Genomic DNA, 26,315 nt, shown 5'->3' on the forward strand with positions numbered 1-26,315 from the left:
TACGGACCGTGGAACTGACCACAGTATGTAAAAGTAGTAAAAATTAAAAAATACGTAAAACTGTTTACGCGCCACGTATTGGTTCAGCTTCTACTCAGACCTGTCCCTTTTAAATCCTTGAAGTCTACAGTAGCTTTCCAAATATAACAGAATGGGGAATAGAATACCAAGGAGAAAACAAACCATTAAAGGGAAAACTATTACAATTCAATTTTTCAAGCAGGTGACTAATAAACTAGTATTTTTATTCTTTATACATTGCTGGTATTAAGCAGAATGGCACCGTTCTGTGGAAGGATTACTAATTTTGCGATATGCTTTTGCCTACGGCAGTAGACGTGGATTTAAGAATTGAGCATCTACTCAAATCCACGTGTTCTTAGCAGGCTTTAAATGTATATTCATTATAATCTGGTTAAAAGGGGGGAGGTAAGGCCCACAAACTTGGAATCAAATTCAAACACCATTTTTGTCTTTAACGACAAAAAAGCCACACTACCAAGCATCTCAGCTTCAGCAAACTCTTAACCCTTTCTATTCCAGGGAGGCCGGTAGCATCTGTCTGTTAATTGTAACTTTGATTAAGCTGCCGCCATGTTCCCCTCAGAGACGGATCGACGTTCATGTAGCTACGATAAGAATGAACATAGCAAGAAAAAGTCAGCAGGAAGAGAAAAGGGTTGTTTTAAGGTATCACAGCTCTGTTGCCCCTTCATAAATGATGTGGGAAAATTTCACATTGTCTGCTAGCAAGTGAATAACTAAAGGCAGATGAAAGCTTGTTACATACGGGAACATTATCTGCTACGAATGAACCACCGTAGAACTGATTTGGGGTGTTGCTTGACATTTTATTGGGCTTTTTTGGATGAGAGGCAATGGCTTTCTGAAATATGATTGTAAGAGTTAAAGGGATCCTGCCTCCCACTCCTTGTAATCTAGTTTAAAAAAATAAACCAGTGCAAAGCGCATAAAGGGAAGTCAACCAGACATAAGAGAAGGAATGTTTGGGGAGTGGGATCCCACCCCGATATACATCCTCAAGAGAGTGAGAATGAAGCAAGAGGTAATTACCCCCTTCTGCATCTAGAGGGCAGCAGAAGGGTTTAAGAGAACGCTGGAATAGAGGGCAAGGTGGAGCCCACTCCTCCAAAAGCTACACGGGAGAGGGCTGCACTGGAATGCTTCATGATTGTTGAAGAGGATGAGATGAGGCGATGTCTCCTGATCAAATGGATTCCACATAGTTTGCAGGGAGCATGCCTGTCTCCCCTGTGCGTTCCACGGTCCCATACATCCAGCCCTCATCGATCTGCTGCACATTAATGATTGTATCACCATCCTTGAAGGACACTTCATCTTCATCAGCTGCATTGTAATCGTACACGGCCCGGAACCGCTTCTGCTGGATGAGAGGATGGGCATGTAACAGCGGAACTGGAGTAAGTTGGACATGCACAACTTTTAGAGATTTATACTCACCCCTCCAACTGGGGCGCTGCGCTGGGTGGAGACGGGGACCACAGGCTCTTGGTAGCCATACTTGGATTGTGGCTGTTGCTGTGGTTGCTGATAGCCTGCAAAGGGGTATTTAATGATAGAATTAAAGGCTAACACAGTGGCTATGGATCCCTGTGAGGTCTGTACATTAAACACAATGTGGGTCTTTGGTGGTAAATGTATTTAATGGTGCAAATTCAAAATAATTTTTCATGCCAGGAGTCAGTGTGAGGCATTTAGGACAGTGTCATGCGGTCTGTTGGTGTAGAAGCTCTGTCCACTTCTCTGCCCTGTCCCACACACCTCCTATAGCACGGTATATACTCCTTGCCCCAATCTTTGCTAAATTCAACCAAAAACTCCACCATAGAGGTTATCTTCTGCAACAACGCCTGCTGCCCCCGATCCACCAACATCCCAAAGCATTGATAAGTTGATTTGTAGGAGGCTTTGCTCCTCTTCCTTTGTCAACATCAGCAACCTAACTTGGTCTGCTTAAGAAGTAGGCCAACAAATTGAGATTTTTACCATATGTAGCATAATAATTTATTATCAGTGACAACATAAAAAAAACATATACTGCAGAGGAAACTGCAATTTTACTTAGGATATCTGCCACTGCCAAACAATAACCCAAATGAAGTCAACATCCCCAGATTGCATGCATAGTTTTTTATGTTTAAGAGGGCCACATACATCCTTTACATATTACCGTATATTATATTCAATACATTTGGCTTAAGGGGTTTGGGCGTAGTGATTATTTTTATATAGCCGTTTACTTGTAATAGCAGCGCTGAGGGATATTGACCATGGTGACATTACTGAGCTCCTCAAAGTTTTTTTCTCCCATTTTACACACACACATTATATTATATATGCATATTATATATATCAGCAAAGAGAAAGAGGGCACCATAGCCCTGTATTGTATTGCTGATTGGAAGCAACGAGAGATCTCACCTCCAAAGACCTTCCAGTGTCTGTCAGCATAGACCTTCTGCAAGAGTCTGTAATTCAAGACATACAGGCATGTCCTAGGGGACATCTTGACACCTTTTTTTTTTTTTAAAGTAAGGATGTATCTGTACATCTTTAGGGGCATGAAGGGGTTAAAACACTCATTGCTTATATAGCAATGCTTTATGCAAGGCCAACCCAGACCACCTTGTAGGAGATGCTGCCTGGGGATTAGCCTTGATAATGCACGGTTTCATGCAAATTCCCTGTTAGTATTAAAATTCCATATCCTAGAACAGACTCTTTTATTACCTGAGCTACTGGCAGGGGGCTGCATGTTCTCAGAGGGGGGTCTGCGATAATTGCCACTATCTTCTGACCCTCTACGGTCAATATCTCCCCCCTCCAAAGATGGGTTTCCCATTCGACTTTTTTCAAACTCCTCATGGTATTTAATCTGTAGGAAAGAGACGGTAGATTTGATCATGACATGTATGGCCTTGAGTATTCTCCATACCACTCACAGCCTTTAATATAGTTTTATCCTGCCCCGTTTGCCAAACTAGAATATTACAAGGAATGGACTTGGCACAGGGCTTTCATCCAGTCCAAGACACGGCTATTTTTGTCATACAAAATGTCTTAATGCTTTAGCCAGGTGTACATTTTCTGTTCGATAACAAGCGTACTTTTATAAAAAGAAGGAATGAGAGCCGGTCTTTTATGGAGGTGGATACTCACGTTACTGATCTGATCCTGAGTTTTCTTGATTCTCTGCAGTTCTGGAGTGTCAGCCACAACACTGAATCCTTTGCCCTTATTCTTTTCAAAGTCTTCCTTGTAACGGATCTGAAAAGAGTGGCATATGATGGGTTCCATGCTTACAGCATTATGAATACCAGCCCCCAACAAATGCTAAGCACAATGTGGAATGATGTGCTATGCAGACACACAAACCTGAATCAGGAGGCTCGCAAGATCACAGAATAAGTTTGGATCAATCAGATCCACTGCGTGCGACAGCATAAACTCCGCGTCTCCGGCTGTACTGACCACTTTCACCGTTACCTTTGAGTTCTTGTGTCACATACATCAGAGAAATAATGACTGTACAGACTCCTTACCTGGCTCTGCAATTCACTCTGTTGCTTCAGGCGGAGATTTTCTGGCGTGTCTGCCACCATGGTGAAAGATTGCTTCGGGTAATGACTAAAATAGAAGGGCGGAAAGGCAAAAATAAGTGAAAACATTTAAATATTTAGCAATTATCTCCTCTCTTTTGCAAGGAGTCCGTTTGACCGGATGCTGAGGCAAGCGTTCGCTCCAATAATGTTTTTGTTTATGATAATACCAGCCCAGCAGTACCGGAGATGCTGGAACCAGAATGGGGAGTGACTTCCCTTTAACCCTTTGAGTGCCAGGGACAGCAGGGGTTAAATTTGGTAATGTGGTATGATGTAGTAGAGACACAAGCTGTAGTAGGGGCTCGTCAAACCCCCGGGTGCCAGGTTGCCATGGCAACTAGAAATCACTTCCTGGCACCCGGTGTTTTGCAGGCCTGCCATCATGAATCTGGTGCAGTGAGGCAGAAGATAGGCAGCAGCGTGGCGGGTGAGAGGGGGGGTATTGTATGCGAGTGTATACTGTAGTGTCAGTCAGTGTGCATGTGTGTATGTGTATACTGTAGTGTCAGGGACAGTGTGTGTATGTCTACTGTGTATGTGTGCTATATGTATAGTGCTAAAGTCAGTGTGTGTGTATAAATGTATAGTGCCAGAGTCAGTATGTCTACTGTATTGTAGTGCCAGATACAGTGTGTATTTGTATATACGTTTAGTGTTTGCCAGTGTGTGCTTGTGTCTAAGAGTGTGGTGTTAATGTGTATGGTGGTGTTTATGTTACAGCATGGCATTAGCATGAGTATGTATGTCAGCATGTAGTGTGTGTATTAGTGTATGGTGTTAGCATGTGTGTACATGAGTATAGAATGTTAGCGTGTGTTACTATAATGTGTTCTGTCTGTTACCGTATGGTGTTAAGTGTGTAAATGTATGTTAGTGTATGGCAAGGCTCAACAAACCCTGGGCACCAGGTAGAGTAATAAATGAAAATAAAAACATGATCGGACTGTCTCCTAGATCCTAACCAAAATGTGTCTACCCTGTCCTAGAAAGAAAACCCATATTCCAATCGAGTGACATTGTTCATCAGCACAATCTGTAGCACGATTTGGAAGCAAGTGTTATGTTGATATATATAAATACACATATACATATATATATATACATATATATATATATACACATATATACATATATATATATATATACATATATACATATATATATATACACATACATATATATATACATATATATATATATATACACATATACATATACACATATATATATATATATATACATACATATACATATATATATATATATATACATACATATACATATATATATATATATATATATACATATACATATACATATACATATATATATACATATACATATACATATACATATACATATATATATACATATACATATACATATATATATATATATATAGATAGAATGAGCTATATTTAGATACAATTTGATCTTTATTTCACCTTTAGAGCCAAATAAGCGACTTTAAAGTTCACAAACTCTAGACTCTTATGATCAGGTATTTATATTACACGCCTGCCTTTAATACGGATACAAACCATTGCCACTGGCTCACAGAATTCACATGAATTACACTATAAATAACATTCACTATACCCCTGTCTCCCAACAGAACTCTTGGAGGGTAAGTCACCAGGCTGTTGTAAAATGAACTAGTTACGTAGCCTTCTTGAACCAGATTAAAAGAAAAAGTTTCTCCCTCAAGATATTAACTGAGCTAAACTGCAAAAGTAACACACACTTCCTCCCCCGGATAACAACACACACTGCAGGAGATTTCTTAAGTGACCACACAAAGTGCCTGTGTGTCATGGCGGCAGGAAGTGACTGAGCCCACACATAGGTGACTGTTCTGTTCAGCAAGGGGCCGGCGTCCATGTGTGACCACGATCACTTCCTCTCCCAGATTCTATGCCTATTTATAGACAATGCGACACAGTGCAGGCTCAGTAACCAGTCACCAGCCGCAAAAATGCACATCCTGTGACGGACACGGGCAGGTAGGGGGTGGGGAGGACGCGAGCTACAGCCAGACCGACGCAGACAAAAAGCCGAAGACAGACTAAGATAAGGGCCGGGGCGATGCGACGTGGGCTTGTTTAGCAGAATTGTCCAAAAAAAACAAAAACAACAGGTGGGCGGAAAGACAAACAGGTAAGGTTACACATGAACGGCTCGAGATAAAGATATCTAAAGACACCGGGGGAGGGCAGAGAACAAAAAAAGCAGATAAAGGTGTGCATGAGAAGGGAGGCACCTAGGAAGCACGCCAAGAACACAGAAGGGTGCTTTGGGAGGATACTGTTGTGTGATCATGGCCGGTTGTAATGAATACAATCGGAGTGCGTTCCCGTGCACACTGCGACATAACCTCGTGAATATTTATGTTGCGGATGGTTTCAAACGTTCTAACGCAACCCGCAGATGTGTGCAAGACTTCTACTTCGCACACATCGCTAGGTACCCAACTTACAATACAAATAGAAATAAGGCAAACACAAGAAAATGGGGAATTTCCCTTTAAATATAAAAAAGCTGTTCTTGTGCAAAGCAATATATGTGAAGGAATCAGCAGAAACATCGGTTGCTATGGTGACTGTACCACTTTTACAACTCTTCGCGCAGCCAGAAAGAGACACGCAGCCAGAAAGAGACACGCTTCTCTGTGTGCTTTCTGTGGAATGACTGGAATTTGCGTGTTCACAGCATGCCCACGATCTTATCACTAATCCAAAAATACCAGAAAGGTTAAAGGTGAGCCCCCCCGCCCCCCCCGCTATACCCTTCCACCTTTCAGTCCCATGGTTGTAAGAAAAACGCAAGTAATATTTGCATTGGCAACGATGCCATTTAATCCCGCTTGCCGTTGAGAAATGACCTACACGTTGTGTTCTGCTATTTGTGTATTTGGTCCTCGCCAACTGGAAGCATCTTGTAGATCAAACATGACACCTGATTGTGTTGCACATGAAGACACGTGCGACAAAGTCATGTAAATATGGACGTCTTTACGCAAGCCACATATCGGCAAAAATGAGCAAATATGTCTAGATTTGCTACAATATCCTGCTTTCCAGTAAAGTGCGCAGTAGACCTGTCCATCGGCACCCGAAGACCGGCTCAAAAAAGTGACACAAATACAACAAACACTGGATTTACCGCCTATAAATCACACTAAGGAACAACCACGAGAAGCTTTATGTACATTTCTTGATCTTCTTTCTCACATAACAAAAAACTACTTGGCACTCTATGACAATAAATTCAGGAGGAAAAAAACCATTGGAGTTCCTCTTAAACAAGAAATGCTTTCGCATTACCCCATTTTTAAGCTCTTCTGTACATGTATAGAAGATAACATACTTGTATATTTGTTGAAAGCAGAACAGCTACGACATCTGCGGTCTTTAAGTGTCTTAGTATGAGGAAAAGTTTTCTGTATAAGAAGTTTGACTAATCCTGTGTCATATAGCTTAGTAGGCATACGCATAGAACGGCCCTCGCTATATAAACGAGTAACAAAGCTGCAATGTGTTTTGGGCTTGTGTCGCGTTGTGTCGGTGTTGTGTTGGGTTTGTGTTGTGTTGTGTCGGTGTGTACGTTGGCCGGCACCATCATCGGACTGTTCTCACTCACGCATTGCAGTACGGCTTCTTGTCATATCCCTTGTAGTTCTTCATGTTCAGCGTCATCTTGCAGGTCTCGCAGTGGAAGCATGCTTTATGCCAGTACTGAAAGGAGAAGAGATGCAATCGTCAGCACTCTGATACACTTCAGCCACAACATACACAACAACGTGTGATAATACTCTGGGCAGGGGGATAGGAAAGGCCCGCTCACTGCCCACCTTTTACCCCGAGCAGTGTTTGGCTAGGCTATAATTAACCTTCTATAGACTAGGAATATAGAGGTATGGATAGCACAGGTCATGTCATCCGTACGCCACCATCTGGAGGATCGCGTTCTGCATTATTTATTTCCTCTTGGAGATCCTACATCACTTCCATGCACTTCTTTTGTGAACGGGGCCAGTACTGAACCCAACACCACCGGATCTTATCTATAGGCACAGACGCCAGACAGGCAGATAATGTTACCAGCAGTTGGGTTTGTGTGCTGCTACCGGTTTATTCATATAAATATATCATTAAATACCAATAACGGCTGCTTTTCAAAACAATCTGCCTCTGGGGCAAATCGGGAGAAGCTGCCCCAAAGATGTCTGTAGTTGGTCCTTGCGTTTACATCAGGTAGGTTCCAGAAAATCGAGATAGAACGCGTAAGCAGAGTATGATTTTAGCTAAGGAACAAATTAACAAAATGCTCGTAATCAATGGTTGGATGCCCAATACAGCAAAACGCCAGAGACGATTCTTCATTAAAGCGGCGAGGAGATCTTGGAAACGTTGACGCGGCCCAGGGGTTCACCCCGACGAAGCTCACAAAGCGCAGCGGAAAGAAACTCATTTCAAAAACATGGTTACAAATTGGAGCTTTGTACAAGTGCAAAAACCAAAAGAATTTCTGAGACGTGCGAAGGATTTCCTGTAAAGAAATAAAGGTCAATGTGGCTGTAAAGTCGTTTCAGGAGCTACAAATTAGAGTGTTTTGCTACGGAAATTGGACCGGGCAAACTTATAAAAAGAAGCATTCCGCCTGTTATTTGAGAAAGTAATATAGAAGGGGTAAGGAAAAGAGAAGCACTAATATATATATATATATACACATACATACATATACATTCACACACTATATACCAACAGCCATGTCGCTTAACTTCACCACGAGCCGTCATATTCCCCTGACGTTCACGCGAAGGTAGGGAAACATTTAGAGACCGTGAGCGAGTGAACAAGAATCAGAGTGTGAGAGAATGAGTGAGTGAATGTGAGCACTGGGCAACAAATTTTGTTCCCGAATAAAAAATGCCCCCAAAACGCGTATGCGCCCAAAGGCGAATGGGCAATAAACGAACCGAAAAAATTATTCGAATCATTTTGGCCCATCTGCACGTGTCTAGCTTCTTGTAAGAGTTTAATTTTGTTAACCCCTTCATAACAAAGCCTGTACATGTACGGGCTCACAATGCATTGTTTTTACATCGGTATAATCCACAGCAACAATATGTATGACGGAAAAACTGAATCCTTATACATCATGACGCCGGAGGAGATAACTGGACAGATTTCTCAGAGAAAAAGCTAAAATGTTCTGAATTTGTAATAAATTTACCATTTTCCTTAAGTTTATGGGTGATGTCCCATGTGGGAGTCATTTGAATTTATACTCCTACGGGGGGGGGTACTTTGAGAACATATGTATGAAATCTACTTATCTTTAGAACAGAACATACTTTTTCCTCTAAAAGCAGCCGTGAGTGGGCACGCAGCCCGGACTTTCCTATGAATCGGGAAGGGGTGAAGTTAAATGAGGAAGGTACGTTCTGGCGCAGAGTAATACTAACCCCGCTTCCTAAATCTCGCGAGCGCTTTATGCACAGAGCCACATTTCAGCCGACACTTCAACCGTTACGCTGCAGACGGGAAGTAAACCTAAACGTCTATCGGATAAACTTACTGGGGGGGGTGACTTATGTTTAAGTTCCGTTACTTTTATTATCAGGGTTGGATTTTATGAGGGATTCGTGAGATGAGGGTTGTAGTAAAAGTTTAAGCTGTGTATATTTGCAAGGATCCCATTGCAGAGGAAGCATAAAAAGGATGCGTAACACACACACACTAAAATAAGCAAGAAATACATCTTTCAAATATGGAGTGTGAGACGGCAATCGGTTCAATTTCACTTCAGTCTTTTGACAAAAAAAGGGACATTGTCTTAAAAACCGCCTCCAGTTCTGCAGAGCGATCGCGTGGTAACTAGGAAACACTTATTCTACAACAACACGTTGGAACTCGCACAATCGCTTTCACACTGCGCAGGGCACTTATACATCCATATACCGGTAATACCAACAAGCGCGTACTTGTTAGGGAGGTAAACGAGACCCTGTGTGTAAAATCTGATAAGGAGATAACGCTTAGGACATCGCTGGCACCAAATATAACGAAAGCGCCATTAAAAGGATTATTATCTTTCAAATATTTCAACTTAAAGATCTCCGTGGAAACGAGTCTCTCCTCGAATTCTCATAGATGCGCTCGCCATGCTGTCTGCTTACGATAGGAAAGACTGCATTCAGCCGACCTGAAACCACAAAAACTCACCTTGGTTTACCCCAAAACACGCCGAAAAGGACAAGTCATAGAAAGAGAAGATGGTGTTTGATACAAAATACACACCCTGAAGATTAACGGGATCTCAATCTGCCCCGGAAGAGCAAACCTGGTTGGCAGAAAATAATATCCTTTTCTAAAGAAATATAAGAAAGAATTTCCGGCCTCAGAAGAGACCGAACGGCCCTTGCAAAGAAAGTCAACTTTACGGGAAACGGCATTCAGCTCTCCCCGGGTTTGGGAATCTCAGATACTTGGGGAATTTTGCAAGTATCCGCCAGTCTAGCGTGGATTTGTCACAAGTATCAGCACGTGTCCCTGGGTGCCGGGAACATGTATAAGAGGAAAGTTGATTCATAATGAGCCGGGAATGGATGCGTCTAGAGATAAGATAAAGACATGTCAGCTTGGGCCGGAGTTACATTACACGAGCTGTGAGTAGCTGGCATTTGTTAAGCGGTCCCTTTTTCTACGACCCAGGTCCCCGATCTGAATGGCTTATTTTTTGGCCATTACGCTCTGACCGGCGAACGCAACGAAAAGGTTTCCAAACTCAACTGAATTTTCTGGCAACAAGCAGAGCCCCAGAAAAACAAAGAACAACCTTATATTCACAGGGAGCCGATAGCGGGAAGAGAAACGGCGAGAGAGAGACGGGCAGAGAGAGAGAGAGAGAGAGAGAGAGAGAGAGAGAGAGAGAGAGAGAGACGGGCAGAGAGAGAGAGAGAGAGAGAGACTGTGTATACATTTACAGAAAGGTCTCAAATGTTTCTTCTCACTAGGGTTGGAAAACACGTTACTCTCCCTCATCACCATATAACGATTGAGCGTCACTATATAACTATGTAACTATAACTATGTAAGTTGTGTGTGCGGCAGAGTACACTCCGTACGGATACAGAGATGAACACAAAGACAGACGCGTGTACAAAACACTAGCATTCCCCAGCTCTTTTTGGATGACCGGAAGCATTTACAGGGGGGGGGGGGCTGGAGTACACAGTGAGATTTTTCAGCCCTGGGAAAATGAACTCCAGGGGTCAAGCCTAGCCGGGGTGGGGTAAAAGTATTAACCCCGAACTGAAACAACAACTGTCTGTCTACAGCCACACAAAGAGTTAAGCCTAACCCAGCTGCTTTCAGGTTACACAGGAAGAACGACGACAGCTAAACTTTTCTACATCGCTGTCCTCACCGAATAACCGTATAACTTAACAGAAACCAAAAATGAGACATTTATATATATACACAAAAATCAGTTTGATGGCTACATTGTTTACGAAGATGTTGTCACAAAAGTTCAACAATTCAAACAGATCTTTATTTTGTATATTCTTGTCCTGCAACGCAACTAAGAAAACTTTTGTGGTTTAGCGTGAACTTTGTAAGAGTTAACGTAAGGTTAAAGGGGGAGGGGAGGTTCAAATTCCAAAGCGGTGAGATCAGGCAGCGGGCCAGGGAGATAACGGGTTAATACTAAGAAAATACTGATGTGCAATAGATGCCAAAACGGTTAGACTTCCGCATACATGGCGGCTAGAAAAGGGGGAGGGGGCATCCTACGGACGGGCAAAGATTGGGGGCATCATGTACACACAGCAAAGAGGGGGGCTCAGAAATCTCAGGGCCCAGATGACCCTGAACTGGGATTGACTGATAAGGAACTCCGGATGTGCACCACCCATCAGCGCTGTGTACACTGCAAGCAGTACGCGGACTGGACGTGCATAGGAAATCATGACACTGGAGGAAGCGCATGGCCTGGCGTAGAGAGCAATGTAAAGCTTTCTATTGGTTATATGTCATCAGGGATATAAAGAACTTAACCCTTCATAAACAGTGTACACTAATCCGCCAACACAGGCACGCGGGGGCCAAACGGGTATACCGTGGGCCAGCCGGGTATAAAGCAGGTTACAGGGAAACATCCTCCCTCATGCAGCCTTTAATGGGGTCCTCGCCCCTTACAAACGCATAGAAGGATCCATCAAATCACCCTCTATGCATTTGCCCTCCTTCCCCACTGCCATATGCTGCACGTCGGTGTGCATGCGCGCCACACTTACTGCCAGTGCCTATGGCTAAACTGGCTAAACTTCCAGGGGGTAACGCAAGACCTTCCACGCGCATGCGCACAACGCGCTTTCAATGGGGGCTCTTTTTTGCCAGCAACAGGCTCCAAAAGCACAGAGATCGGTAAGCTGCATATCAAAGTACTCAGAAAGTACCGTCACACGCATGGTTCCCGTGTGGGGGCACCGACGCGCCCCGTTAACAATATGCCAGATGAGGCCTGCCGATCGCTGCATACTTACAAATACACGTTAACATAAAAACAGGGAATTCTATGAAAAAAACATGACAACCAGGTGCATCACGGGGGGTATATGTCAAGGTGCAGTATGTGCATCACGGGGGTATATGTCAAGGTACAGTATGTGCATCACAGGGGGGTATATGTCAAGGTGCAGTATGTGCATCACAGGGGGGTATATGTCAAGGTGCAGTATGTGCATCACAGGGGGGGTATATGTCAAGGTGCAGTATGTGCATCACAGGGGGGGTATATGTCAAGGTGCAGTATGTGCATCACAGGGGGTATATGTCAAGGTGCAGTATGTGCATCACGGGGGGGTATATGTCAAGGTGCAGTATGTGCATCACAGGGGGTATATGTCAAGGTGCAGTATGTGCATCACGGGGGGGTATATGTCAAGGTGCAGTATGTGCATCACAGGGGGGGTATATGTCAAGGTACAGTATGTGCATCACAGGGGGGTATATGTCAAGGTGCAGTATGTGCATCACAGGGGGGTATATGTCAAGGTGCAGTATGTGCATCACGGGGGGGTATATGTCAAGGTGCAGTATGTGCATCACAGGGGGGGTATATGTCAAGGTGCAGTATGTGCATCACAGGGGGGGTATATGTCAAGGTGCAGTATGTGCATCACAGGGGGGGTATATGTCAAGGTGCAGTATGTGCATCACAGGGGGGGTATATGTCAAGGTGCAGTATGTGCATCACAGGGGGGGTATATGTCAAGGTGCAGTATGTGCATCACAGGGGGGTATATGTCAAGGTGCAGTATGTGCATCACAGGCGGGGGCATATGTCAAGGTGCAGTATGTGCATCACAGGGGGGTATATGTCAAGGTGCAGTATGTGCATCACAGGGGGGGTATATGTCATGGTGCAGTATGTGCATCACAGGGGGGGTATATGTCAAGGTACAGTATGTGCATCACAGGGGGTATATGTCAAGGTGCAGTATGTGCATCACAGGGGGGGTATATGTCAAGGTGCAGTATGTGCATCACAGGGGGGGTATATGTCAAGGAGCAGTATGTGCATCACAGGGGGGTATATGTCAAGGTGCAGTATGTGCATCACAGGGGGGGGTATATGTCAAGGTGCAGTGTGTGCATCACAGGGGGGGTATATGTCAAGGTGCAGTATGTGCATCACAGGGGGGGTATATGTCAAGGTGCAGTATGTGCATCACAGGGGGGTATATGTCAAGGTGCAGTATGTGCATCACAGGGGGGTATATGTCAAGGTGCAGTATGTGCATCACGGGGGGTATATGTCAAGGTGCAGTATGTGGATCACAGGGGGGGTATATGTCAAGGTGCAGTATGTGCATCACAGGGGGGGTATATGTCAAGGTGCAGTATGTGCATCACAGGGGGTTATATGTCAAGGTGCAGTATGTGCATCACAGGGGGGGTATATGTCAAGCTATAAAATGCCTCTGTGGGGTATATGTCAGGGTGCAGAATGCGCATCAGCCGGTGAGTGTCGGGATATACGCGCTGACATGTATATGAGGGCTGGGTACATGCAGTAGAGAACAGGCTGTGGGATGCAGCATAATACCGCATATAGAGTACATACTGTATTGTGCGATGTAGGAAATTACCTTGTCCAGACAGTTGACTTTCTCGGTCGGGTACACGATCTTCGAGCAGCGGGCACAACTCGGATTCATTCTGTGGGGGCTGTCTGTCTCTCTGACAGGGTGTAACTGTCTGTCCCGCCCTGTCTCTTGCCTTTAAGCCCGTTATCTCCGGCTTCCTCTCTGGGTCGCTCACAGTTTCGCTCCCTGTCGGTCTGCCGCGCCTTTCCTCAGTTCCTGGCCTCTCCTCTTGTGTCTCGCTAACACTGTCCTCGGCGGCCTCACACCAGCCGTCTCTTGCAGTCTCTTTGCCGCGCTGTCGCTGACAAATACAGTAGGGGCGGGGGTCGCGGAAACGCGCACGATGCGAGCTCTGGTCAGTGGGGGCGCGCACACGCAGGCGATGGGGACGTGGGCAAAAGCCCGGTGGGCGTACCCAAGGAGGAGACTGCTGCGCGCCATTCCGCGGGAGTGTTCGTGTTCAATAGTGCGAGCGCATTAAATGTGTCAATACCCATGGAACTAAGACAGTGATGTGATGTAAGCGTAGACTATATATACAGATGATGGATATATATATATCGGTACATATATACAGATAGAGATATATATTCTTAACAGTGTCTGCGGTCGCAAGAATACAACGTAGTGTCCACACACTACACGCGTGAAGCTTTTCCGTGTGATGGGGGTATAGCTCAGTGGTAGAGCATTCGACTGCAGATCGAGAGGTCCCTGGTTCAAATCCGGGTGCCCCCTCGCGATATTTTTAATTTATTCCCACTTAAGAAAAATTGATACACATACAGTCCTACATCCGATGTCACTATTTTAGGAAATCATTTTTTTTTTTCGCTCTGTAATATAATGACTTGGCCTCGTAATAAAAAAATATTGTATGCCGTCCAAAGCAATGTGTACAAAGGGGGTATAGCTCAGTGGTAGAGCATTCGACTGCAGATCGAGAGGTCCCTGGTTCAAATCCGGGTGCCCCCTTGCTGTCGTTTTGATTTGTCCTGAATTCGGAAGATCGATTATTGTAAAATCCTGCTCCATATGTCACTTTTTGTGAAATGTTATATTTTTTACTTTTATAATCAGTTGTCCTCATAATTAACAAAATATGCAACGCTGTCCATGCTGTTATGTATGTAGGGGGTATAGCTCAGTGGTAGAGCATTCGACTGCAGATCGAGAGGTCCCTGGTTCAAATCCGGGTGCCCCCTTCAGCGTTTTTTTTTTTTTTTTTTTTTTTTGGCTTGATAAAGTCCCTGTGTGGCCGAAACGTTGCTTTTAGCTTTCTCTTAAATAATTAATAAATAAATAAATCTTAAAGATTGGAAGCTGTTTGGAGTGCTGGGATTCCTTTTCTTTGTTTGAGTATTTAATTAAGGAGCCTTGTCTTTGTACAAATTTCACTTTGCATTGAAGTTTTGCAGTCCAAGATGGACTCATAAGCAATTTCTCCCCTTCTGTCCTTTTATTTAACCCCCCGTGTTCCCCTGTTCAGCTGTATGACAACCTTGTGCCTCACCTCTCCATGATTTCAGCTTCTTCAACAACTTTCCCCATTTATTTCTCCCGCTCCGCTTCATCTCCTCTTGTACTCTCAACTACAATTTCATTTTATCACTACGTATTCTTCTACCTCATTACATTTTCCCCTCATATCTCTTCCACATCTCTGTCCCCCACCTGGCTCTCCTTCAACCCTCTTTTTTATCCATGTCATTTCAATTTACAATGGATAGGAATCTGTTTGATATCAAACATAATAAATGGCACGTATTTTATTTGAAGTCGGAAAAAGCTACAGGTGCCTTTCTGGCTAATATGTGTTAGTTAATACGTCTACTTCAATACAGATGATGCGCTAAGGTAATATTTTGATCCTTTCAAATTGTTAGAACCATGTGTTTAATATTTGACACAAATATTGATAGTGTGTTGCTGGTCCAAGCAGGGGAGCGTATTTACCTTGGGACTGACCCAGCACAGCTCTCCAAAGCCACCCCTCTCCTGAGCGCTAGCATAATATGATTCTGGTGACAGCATAATATGATGTCATATCACAGCACTCCGTGTTGTCGGCGTGGGTCAGAATGTGTTGTTGGGTCCAAGGTCGAACGACATTTGTGGTACCTCTTCAGCAGATGGACTTCTGAGAATACAAAACGCTTATAGGCTACCAAAGATAAAGATTACCGTATATCTTCTAGGAGCTCAGAAACATTTCATACACATGTTTAGATGGTTTATATGGGGGCTACCATGTGGTATCTTATTAATTTATGATGAAAAGCCTTCTTAAGATGTGGCCTCCTTTCCACCAGTCCCTAGAACATATATCAGGCGAGACAGCACTAGGACCTTGCTGTTAAGCCATTATTATAATTTTTATATTTGTAACTAAAAACGATGCAGTTGCGCCTCCCGGACACTAGGGGTCTCGCTGGGGAAATGCTGACTGGTTTTACTACCGGAAGACTGGCACGCTTCAAATCGAATACGGCCAACCATGGTCACGTGATAGTACCGCCTTCCCTTTGCTAGACAGAGCATATATCCCAGCATCCCTTGCCTCGCTCTCTCTCTTTCCGGTAACCAAGATGTCCAAGAGAGGTGAGGCCTTTTGGTTGCTGAGCTCAATCCGTAGCCATCTTCTGTTGCTATCTTGCTCTGGGTGCTGTTTTTCGTGCTTGGTGTATCCTCACACTCTTCGCACTCCTGCACTGAGCATTTTGCCAAGTTATGAAGTAGTGATGGTGGATGAAGAAGCACCGAGAACCCGCAGGGGGTGGTGGGGTGTAGCGGGTGGCCTACGCAGCCTTGTTTGGAAGATGTCAGGGAGGAGTAGGCTCTCCTGTCCGAGTGTAAGTCGTGGGAGGGTGGCCAGGGCATTGTTGTGTGAATAGAGAAATTCGCCGCGGCTGTGAACAGGCGATATGTGTGAAGCTGCCGTGCGCGGCGAGAAATGCGATTGTCGGGCCGGCTATATCGTATGCTAAACGGGAACGGCCGTGCTTACTGTATGAGTTAAGGGGGGGTTCGGGTGGTTGTTTAGCCGGCGTCTGTGTAAATGCCGCCGGGGTAGAGGAAGGTAATGTAGCGATGGTTATAGGGCTATAGATGTGGTGTATGGGCTGTAGACTGAGGAGCCGGATCTCACCATGCATTTTCTTTCTCATTGCAGGACGTGGAGGTTCCTCTGGTGCGAAGTTTCGCATCTCCCTCGGTCTCCCCGTGGGGGCCGTCATAAACTGCGCCGACAACACAGGTACGGCTCGCCGCTCCGCTCTTCCGTTATAATGTATTATACGTGGGTGACACTCACTGCTCAGCCCGCGAGCGCCTGCAGACAAATGTATGGCCTTACTCACGTGTGTGTGTGTATAATGTAATGTGTGTGTGTGTGTGTGTATATATATATATATATATCCAAAGTCTGTTTGTAAACATCCAGTGGATTTTATTGATGTATTTTACATTGTGTGTGTGTATATATATATATATACACACACCAAGAGCAGAAGATTGGAACTGATTTTTGCAGAAATGTTATATTTGTGACTTGCTCATTGACTGTCTTGGTAAATTCCTCCAAGATGGGGTGAAGAGGTCTATCATACCCGGCCAAGAGATGCTCAGGCCGGTCCTCTGGAATCTAACATTCCTGCAGACTCTGGCCATGATGCATAACCATGTGGCCCATCTTAGTGTTGTGATTTACTAAATGCTTAAGTCCCTCTTCTAAAAAGCACTTGCAATGTCTGCTCAGTGGCACGGTGAGTTGTCGTGGAAGAGGATAGTGATACATTGCTTTTGGGTGAAGCGGCAGCTCCTTGTGCTGTTCAGCTTCAATCGGCGATGTTACATGATTGTACCTGGCGCTCTGGCCAGGCTGCTATTCCAGTTCATTGTGCTGTAATTATATTATATGATGGGTAGTACTTGAGTGATTAGGCCAAAAGCTAAATGTATATCCAGGACAGCGATTAAGGTTGTGTTTGATCTTTTTTCCAGGTGCCAAAAACCTGTACATCATTTCTGTAAAAGGTATCAAAGGTAGACTGAACAGGTTGCCTGCCGCTGGTGTAGGAGACATGGTGATGGCCACAGTAAAGAAAGGAAAGCCTGAACTTCGAAAAAAGGGTGAGATACTGATCATGTGCTCCGGTTTAATAATCTATGTTTATATTAAAATAGACTTGTTAATCTTGTTCGCTTTCCATTTGTAGTGCATCCGGCGGTGGTGATACGGCAGCGGAAATCGTATCGGAGAAAAGATGGGGTGTTCTTGTATTTTGAGGACAACGCGGGGGTGATAGTGAACAATAAGGGAGAGATGAAAGGTATGTTTCAGAATAGCCTGCTTGTCAGGAACTTATGCTATGTATAATGCAGACATCATGGAAGAGCTTTGTAAAAGGACTAATTGCTATTCTACATCAGATGGTGAAATGAGCTTTAAGTGGTCCTCTTGTTTATCTGCTGTTGTAAAACCCAATGCTTTATGCTACTTTCTATGTTTGTACTTCAGTATGTACTCTGTAAGCGTTACTAGTTTGGTAGGTCCACAAAATAACCTGCTATAAACACAGTATAAATGCCTGAGAAAATGCCATCTAGAAATCTTTTTAAGGTGTTCTGTGGTGTGCAGAAATACTCTATTGTCATCTGACATGAGTTGTTGTTATCCCATCCCTCTTCTAAAAAGCACTTGCAATGTCTGCTCAGTGGCACGGTGAGTTGTCGTGGAAGAGGAGAGTAACGCATTGCTTTTGGGTGAAGCGGCAGCTCTACGTGCTGTTAAGCTTCAATCGGTGATGTTACAAATCGGCATCCCTGCATTAACTGCTTTAGAACTGTACTCTGTATAGCAGTAATATATCTTACAGAAAGTAACTGCCTGATTTGAGGTGGCACCTTGTATGAAGAATTACCACCTCAACTTCAAGGGGTTTTTCCGGCTGTAATTTCATGTACGCTTGTAAAAGACTAGCACAATGCAGCATAGATTTTTATAATGCACCTTAAGCTAGGGCTTGACAAATCCCAGGTCACCATGGCAACTCAGAATTTTGTCCTGGTGCCTAGGTGTTTGTCAGCCTGTTAAATCCCCCCCCCCAAAAAAAAACAAAACACCCCCACATCACCAAAATTGTGGTGATCACGGGGGTGCTGCTGCTGTCTGCCCAGGAGTCCAGTGGGCAGACCAGCACAGCCACTCCAAGCCGGAGCCTGAGATCACTCCCACGGAGTGATTCTGTAGGCTGAAAACACGATTGCAGCGAAACCTGCAATTGCGTTTCCAGCTGCCAGAGGCAGCTTCAGGAAACGGGGTTGAGTGTTGATTGGGTCCTCACACAAGTGAGTTGCTGTTAACAAGTCGTGCGTTATGAAGGCCCAGCTTGGCCCTTCGCATAGTCTGTTAAGAGGGAGTTCTTGTTTTGCTAAAGTGGCTTATTTACATGTTTGTTTTTTATTTGTTTCAGGCTCTGCTATCACAGGCCCTGTTGCAAAGGAGTGTGCAGATCTGTGGCCCAGGATTGCCTCCAATGCAGGAAGCATTGCTTGAACATACCCCCCTTTGTAAAATAAAAATGTGGTTATACCAAAATGGGACTGTTTTATTGATTATTGACTTTGTATATGTATCAACAATTTATTGATTATGGAACTGAGAAGTAAAATGTTTTTTAAATGTCTGGAAAACCCTTTTATGGCAGTGCTCACAATTTTTAGAGGTGCTGTCAGTTTCTGGACTGTCCCTTTTTGATTCCTATGCCTATGTACAGTTATATTTTCTTAACAGAGGCACTTATCCCTTCATGCCGATTGAGCTGCCTGGCACATCATGACTTTAAAAGGGTGAAGAAAGCGATTTTAAGATGTCGAGGTGTTCAGCCTCACCTCCAATGACGGCTGGGGCCCTTGGATGATCGTCTGCCTCCAAACCTTCTATTGGTGGTGTTGAAATGTAGCAAAGGACAATCCAACATGCCAGAAAATGGAGGCCATCTAACTTCAGTATGATTAGTGAAATTAAAGAAAGCATGAAAATTACAACAAAAGGAAAAGGCCAGGAATATAGATATATAGCTTTTAGGCCAGAGCCATAAACTTAGTGCAATAGCTGAACACAAATTCACACGGAAAGAGTTAAAAATACCTACAGGATGCCTGGTTTAAAATATGAGTGGATGGGGTTAATCAAATTTGGCCGGGTTCAAAGATGTCCCAAAAATCAAATGGGCACAGATTGACCAGGTGTCTAAATTCCAAAAAAATTACACCTCACAATGGTGTCTGTTTTACCTCCCAAATACCCCAACAACCCAGTGCATGGGGGGGGGGGGTATAACTACTCAGGAGATGTTGCAGGACGCATACTGTGGTGTTTGACAGTGACATACCAGGACCTGTAAATTCACACCTGAAGTAAATGTGTGGGGATAAATTCAAAAAATTACTGGCACAAAGTTTGACAAAGGCAGGTGGTGTAGAATAAGTACGTGGAAAGAGTTAAAATGCTAGCAGGTGTAATACTGTGGGGTGTCTAGTTTTCAGAAATATATGGTTTTATAGGGGTTAAGTGAACTGACTGGCTTCAAAGATATCTCAAATAGGACATGGGGCAGAATGACCAGATTTGGAAACAAAAAATGGTTTTGAAATAGCAAAACACTATAAGTGCTTCTTGCCCGACAACTTGCAAAAAAAAAAATAATACGAACATTGGGTATTTCTAAGCTCAGCACAAATAGAATCTATTAAGCAGGTATTTTCATTAGTTTTTGTAGGTGAGTAAAATATTTTTCAAGTAAAAGTCAGAAAAGGTCATGTTCTCCTCCCTCGCACAGTTATGAAAATCGGTCAGGCGTCCCACAGGTCGGTCAGTGATTTTGCAGAAAACATTTGAAATCCTCTTTAAGACCCAAATTGTGCTATACGAATATATGGTACCAGACAGTCCAACCTAACGGTCACAAAACCTTAAGGGAGATGTAATATAAGGAAAAATGAATTTACTATAATGGTGGTAGATTAATTGAACAGCATCAATGAAATGAAATTAATGAAACCTGTAAAAGCTGTTGTGGAAGAAAGAAGCCATTCTACAAATTGGGGTAAAAATGCCACAGACAAGTCATTTGGGAACAACGATCGCACAGACACGCTGCTTGTGGACAAAGATGGCAGAGATATGATGTTTGGAGAAAAAGATGGCAGAGATATGGTGTCTGGGGAAAAAGATCGATACATCCGATCTGGGTGCTCTATATGTGCAGATGAATAAGTTGCTGGAGGCTACCATGCCATATCCTGTAAGCACAGTCTTTGTCACTCTTTTGGGCCCGGGGGTCTTTGTTTATGAAATGCATTTCTAAGTAGGGACCTGCCACAGGTGTAGAGATAATTATCATATATATATATCTTTATATATGTGTGTATATATATATATATATATATATAAAGTCCAAAATTAACAATTGCACTCCAAATGCCAAGTTTATGCCCGGTGCCAAATAGCTGTAGCAGTAAATAATATAAAGTCCAAAAATAGTTACCGGCACTCCAGGGACTTTCCAAATAACCACACAAACAACTTCGGTTTTCAAGTCAACGTTTCAGTCTTGTTTATTACAGACTTTCATCAGGACATCTGATGAAAGTCTGTAATAAACAAGACTGAAACGTTGACTTGAAAACCGAAGTTGTTTGTGTGGTTATTTGAAAAGTCCCTGGAGTGCCGGTAACTATTTTTGGACTTTATATATATATATATATATATATATATATATATATAGGTGTATATATATACCGTATATATGAGAAATGGTTATTAATAATTCCACAAGTTCTAAGCCCGTATGTATCCATGACCTCTGATTCTGACATGTATTAAAGGAAGCGGGGGTATAGCTCAGTGGTAGAGCATTCGACTGCAGATCGAGAGGTCCCTGGTTCAAATCCGGGTGCCCCCTCAAAGTTTTTTTTTTAATATTTTAATCTTACTTAGCTCTTTATAGTCACACGAGTATTTAAAATCCCAATTTAATACACACAGAATTACTGATAAATCAAACCAGCCGTTGATCATATTAACAACTCATCGCGTAACTAGACGAGTCTCCCTGCAGTTAGCGTGACTTCCACATTTATACAATGAAATCGTTTGACACGCCCCTTTTCCGAGGCTTAAACATGTATGTCTATGTGTATATACCAGCCTGCTTGTAAAATATCATTAAACGTCGTGTATGGGACTGCATTTACAGTGACTATGCTGGGACATCGATGACTTCCATATATCACCATTACCGACGTATTTGCGCTAGCTCTCTAACGTACCACGTGACCTCAAGCTGCGTTCCAAGCCTCACTCTGAAATTATCGTTCGGCTCACTTTTATGACGTCTACATTTTATGACGTCTACATTTTTAATGTTGGTATTTTTTTTCCACATGAGCGAAACCGACATCGTCTGAGAGCCCCCTATCAAGTCTGTCATAATGGGGGGAGGAGACCTGGTATAGTATAAAATATGTAACGACTTAAACTAATATCTGCCAGTATGTGTGTGTTTTGGGGGAAACATTTTAGTAATGTCGGGTATACATAAGAAGTTTCGTGACGTGACGTGTTTTTCAGATTCATTAATGGCTGTAGCTTACTAGTGCAGAGTGACGTCATATGTTGTATTTTCCTGATGGTTGTGTTTATATATAATAACGTCATTTGCATGTCCGTGTTGGGTCATAGGCTGAGGCAGCGTACATTTTCTATGACCACTTCGAATCAAAACAATTAAGCAAATGGTTTGACATCACAAGCAAAAAGGTGCTGTTTCTACGCAGTAGTAGAAATACCATCATTCCTGCTAAATACCCAAACCTAACACTTTCCCTGCAAATAAGACATTTAATTGTATAAAAACCACTTCCTCGTTCATCGTTTTTGCTTAGATTGTTGTTACTCAAAAGCAAGCGCTGATAGGTTGTTGCCATATAAACTTTTTGAAAGATTTTGTGTTTTTCTAATGTCACCAAGCTTCTAAAGGAAAGTACAATTATTATTTATTGTGTTATATATCGTCATCATATTCTATAGCGCTGTACAATGGGTAGAGAGGACATAACTAGTATATAGCGTAACAATTTGACTTACGGAAACAGGTGAAGAGGGTCCTGCTCAAAGAGCTTATAATCTACCATTACAGATCTGCTAAGGATAATTCACTTAACATACCAGTCTTAGTTGAACAGCACCTTTAATAGTGGCATGTTTAGAAACTGTTGGTAAATAATGTCACGTTTAATGAATCCAATACATACACATGTAGCATTATATGCTTTAAACTTTGCAATTTATGGGCCCTATATTAAGAGTAAATCGCTATATCTGTAAATGGTTATTCTTGCTGACGTTTTTTCCTCCTCGTTTCCTTCAGAACTTGAAAAAGAGTTGGCACCCGCAGACTCTGCGCAATGTGGAGAAAGTGTGGAAGGCGGAACAGAAACATGAAGCCGAACAGAAGAAGATCGAGGAATTACAGAAGGAGCTGCGAGACGAGAGGGCGCGGGAGGAGATGCAAAGATATGCCGAGGAGACCGGAGCTGTCAAGTGAGAGACTTTTATTATAGAAGGATAATGGCAAAGCCATGGCGCGTTCCGTCTCACTCCTAGAGATGCCAGGACTGTGCCTGTTATTATTTAGCCTCCCCAATATATTTAACTATATCTGTTTAAATAAACTCATCCGTTTTAATTTTCTAGCTAAATTCTAAATATTGTTTCCGCAGAAAGAGAGATGAAAAGTTGGACTGGATGTATCAGGGTCCAGGCGGGATGGTGAACCGGGAAGAATACCTCCTGGGTCGGCCAGTGGACAAATTCATCCTTGATAAAATGCAAGATCCAGAATCTGGTCCTTCTACTGAAACTGGACTCTTACCAGGGTCGATATTTAGTGCATCCGGTGCCGTTTCTTCCCTGGACATGGCGACTAAAATCCGCGAAGACCCGCTCTTTATGATCAGGTGACTTCGGCATTAAGTCTATACTTTTTTTCTTTTAATGTAAATTTTGTGTTTTGATCTGCAGTCAGGAGTTTTTAATAATGTCTTTTTTTTTAATCCAGGAAAAAAGAAGATGAACAAAAGAGGGAGGTTCTGAAGAACCCAGTAAAGATGAAGAAGATTAGAGAGCTGGTGAGTGATTTGTACACTGAATACATTCACAGAGGGGGAAAACACTTTAAAAAATTGGTACATGCATGGTTAAGTTAAACTTTCTAAAGTGAAATGTACAGTTATTGTCTCATATGTTGGTGTTTTTGTAACTTTCAGCTGCAGAGCAGTCTGGATAAAAAAAGCAAGAAGAAAAAGAAGGAAAAGAAGAAGAGGAAAAGGGAGAGGAGATCAAGCTCTAGTAGTGAAGACAGCAGCAGCGAAGATGAGGACAGGAGCAGGAACAGGTGAAATGGCACAGATTATACAGCAGTTTAAAGTTGAATAGTTTGGGAAGTTAAAGTATTGCCGAAGCAGGGAGATGGAAACAGAACAAAGAAGTGCTAGAATAACACCGATGGTTTGTAGGATTGAGAGAAAGCTGGTGCTACATGTTCAAAAGAGTATTGGGGCTCATAGTGTGGTTACTTTCAGAGCAGGGAATATGAGGAGGGGTAGGATTTTGGTATGAGGTGGGATGATGCGGTGTTTGCAGAATAATTCAGACTTTTTCCTTATGCAAATTTTAGGTCATCCAGGAATCGACCAGAGTCTCCATCTCCTGAAGCACGGCACAAGATGACAGGCTATGGCTTACAGGTCTGTACTGCACACTAGCGATGGAAGTGCGAGGTTTTTCTCCTGTGTATGGGAAATTGTTATATTGAATAAAAATATGTGGAAGAAATAAAGATTTTCTGTGTGTATATAATGTTATGTTATATGTTTATAAATATAGTTCAGAGATCACAGCAAGAATGGTAGCAGGAGGGAAGAAGTGGATAACAAGAGACACCGCAGTCACTCGCGGAGTCCCCACCGCTCCAACGCTGGGTGAGTGCCATACTCGAGAATCTTGCGTTTATGTCACGTAACCAAATGAGAAAATGCTACTCGTGTAAGAATTTCTAAAAATCTAAAGATGACGACATTATCACGAAAGCTACTGGGATTTTAGGAATTCTAGTGTCTGAATCTAATGATTGTATCTGGAAGTACAGTTCACCTTTTTCATTAAAAACCTTCATGTTATGAAATACTGAACACTTTATATTAAATGCTGTAAATTTGTGTCCTACAGGAGCAGATCCAAGGTCGAGGGGACCCACGGCAGGCCACGTAGGAGTCCTTCTCCTCGGAAAGAGGAGAAGTACAGAAGGCAGAGGACATCAGGCTACACCAAGTAATCATAGTGTGGGGTGCAAGCACTTGCCATCTGTTTTACTGTATATTACAAATTAGATGTCTCCCAATAGAATGTATACGGCACAGAAGCCATTAAAGATTGGCAGTAGCGTTAAATGGGAAGTCCCATGGAAAGAAAGTTCTTTGATCGTAAAATATAGTGCCTTAAATTGTATTATTATGCAAAAATTAGAACTGTACAAAACAATACAGTTTGAAAATATATATTTATAAGTTTGGTGGGAACGTGACCACGTATTAGCCAAATAAACACCAGCTTGCTCTTCGTATCATGAGCCCTTATTTACCTTGCTAACTGGGTTTCCGAAATATTTGTTATCGTGCTCAAGGAAAAGCCGGACCATGTATTGCTTCTGTTTTTATGTGAACATGGATAGTATTCCGTCACAGGAGGGGCAAAATCTTGTTCACGTCTCTTGTCTTCCTTCCCCAGGAAGCTCTCTGCAGAAGAGCTGGAGCGTCGAAGACAAGAAATGATGGAAGATGCCCAAAAGAGGGAGGCAGACAGAGCCAACAATGTGCGTAGGTACAAACAAGAGGAGGAGAAGGAGGGAGAGAAAGATCAACGGAGAAACGAGAGCAAATTCCTGCAGTAAGTTTAGAAGGGGAATGGCTTATCGCATGTTCTATGTGCACCACGCAACCATATTTCATTGACTACCTCTTTATCTTGCGTGGCGGGGTTGTATACTTTGCTTCCCGTTTTATTTCCGTACATTCTCGCCGTTTAATGATCTCCTATCTCTCATGCAGTAAGATGAAGTTGGAGAGCGCAGCAACATCGTCGGTGGAAGATCGGGTTAAACGCAACATTCATGGCATCCAGCGCACGTCTGCGGCCTTGGAAAAGAACTTTATGCAGAGATAACGGCGTCGGCCACCTACATTTTATATTCCCTGGAGTGCACATCTCTTCCCGTCACACTTATATGTGAGACCCATCAGTCCCTGTTCTTTATTCTCCCTTATAAGTGACATGTGCTACCTCATCCTTAATGCAAGGATCATACTTTATCCCCCCCCATGTTCTTCCCATACTGTACATCAGCAGCCCCCCACTTTTTAGGGACCTCCGTCCCTGACCACCCAGTCATCTT

General features: G+C 43.1%; 3 protein-coding genes and 6 non-coding genes across 10 annotated transcripts; 8 read left to right on the forward strand and 1 right to left on the reverse strand.

The window, feature by feature from the left end:
• Positions 1 to 224: 224 nt before the first annotated feature.
• On the reverse strand, positions 225 to 14,154 carry LASP1 (LIM and SH3 protein 1). 2 transcript variants are annotated; one of them, XM_053453919.1, is made up of 7 exons: positions 13,804 to 14,154; positions 7,284 to 7,378; positions 3,585 to 3,669; positions 3,202 to 3,309; positions 2,773 to 2,917; positions 1,483 to 1,577; positions 225 to 1,405 (listed from the first exon to the last, which is right to left on the reverse strand). In XM_053453919.1, exons 1-7 carry the CDS (start codon positions 13,870 to 13,872, stop codon positions 1,229 to 1,231), a joined length of 774 nt encoding a protein of 257 aa, XP_053309894.1. In that variant the 5' UTR covers positions 13,873 to 14,154; the 3' UTR covers positions 225 to 1,228. The 2 variants fall into 2 exon arrangements, with proteins under 2 accessions (XP_053309894.1, XP_053309895.1); XM_053453920.1 differs by having other exon boundaries at positions 225 to 1,402; positions 13,804 to 14,152.
• Positions 14,155 to 14,466: 312 nt separating this feature from the next.
• Positions 14,467 to 14,538, forward strand: TRNAC-GCA (transfer RNA cysteine (anticodon GCA)). Its single transcript has one exon. It is a non-coding gene; the product is annotated as a tRNA-Cys (tRNA).
• Positions 14,539 to 14,703: 165 nt separating this feature from the next.
• On the forward strand, positions 14,704 to 14,775 carry TRNAC-GCA (transfer RNA cysteine (anticodon GCA)). Its single transcript has one exon. It is a non-coding gene; the product is annotated as a tRNA-Cys (tRNA).
• Positions 14,776 to 14,933: 158 nt separating this feature from the next.
• On the forward strand, positions 14,934 to 15,005 carry TRNAC-GCA (transfer RNA cysteine (anticodon GCA)). The gene has a single exon. It is a non-coding gene; the product is annotated as a tRNA-Cys (tRNA).
• A 1,368-nt stretch (positions 15,006 to 16,373) lies between these two features.
• Positions 16,374 to 19,399, forward strand: RPL23 (ribosomal protein L23). Its single transcript, XM_053453922.1, has 5 exons — positions 16,374 to 16,401; positions 16,973 to 17,056; positions 17,803 to 17,931; positions 18,018 to 18,131; positions 19,275 to 19,399. The coding sequence occupies exons 1-5, from the start codon at positions 16,389 to 16,391 to the stop codon at positions 19,355 to 19,357; spliced, it is 423 nt and encodes a 140-aa protein (XP_053309897.1). The 5' UTR covers positions 16,374 to 16,388; the 3' UTR covers positions 19,358 to 19,399.
• Positions 17,524 to 17,657, forward strand: LOC128472150 (small nucleolar RNA SNORA21). The gene has a single exon (XR_008346153.1). It is a non-coding gene; the product is annotated as a small nucleolar RNA SNORA21 (small nucleolar RNA).
• LOC128472151 (small nucleolar RNA SNORA21) lies at positions 18,483 to 18,616 on the forward strand. The gene has a single exon (XR_008346154.1). It is a non-coding gene; the product is annotated as a small nucleolar RNA SNORA21 (small nucleolar RNA).
• A 2,296-nt stretch (positions 19,400 to 21,695) lies between the features above and the next one.
• Positions 21,696 to 21,767, forward strand: TRNAC-GCA (transfer RNA cysteine (anticodon GCA)). The gene has a single exon. It is a non-coding gene; the product is annotated as a tRNA-Cys (tRNA).
• Positions 21,768 to 22,205: 438 nt separating this feature from the next.
• CWC25 (CWC25 spliceosome associated protein homolog) lies at positions 22,206 to 26,112 on the forward strand. The gene is made up of 10 exons (XM_053453918.1): positions 22,206 to 22,314; positions 23,235 to 23,407; positions 23,587 to 23,823; positions 23,925 to 23,994; positions 24,133 to 24,260; positions 24,543 to 24,612; positions 24,752 to 24,846; positions 25,094 to 25,195; positions 25,652 to 25,810; positions 25,972 to 26,112. The coding sequence occupies exons 1-10, from the start codon at positions 22,297 to 22,299 to the stop codon at positions 26,084 to 26,086; spliced, it is 1,167 nt and encodes a 388-aa protein (XP_053309893.1). The 5' UTR covers positions 22,206 to 22,296; the 3' UTR covers positions 26,087 to 26,112.
• The last annotated feature ends 203 nt before the right edge of the window (positions 26,113 to 26,315 follow it).

This window comes from Spea bombifrons, chromosome 13, assembly GCF_027358695.1.
Source record: "Spea bombifrons isolate aSpeBom1 chromosome 13, aSpeBom1.2.pri, whole genome shotgun sequence".
Lineage (NCBI taxonomy): Eukaryota > Metazoa > Chordata > Amphibia > Anura > Pelobatidae > Spea > Spea bombifrons.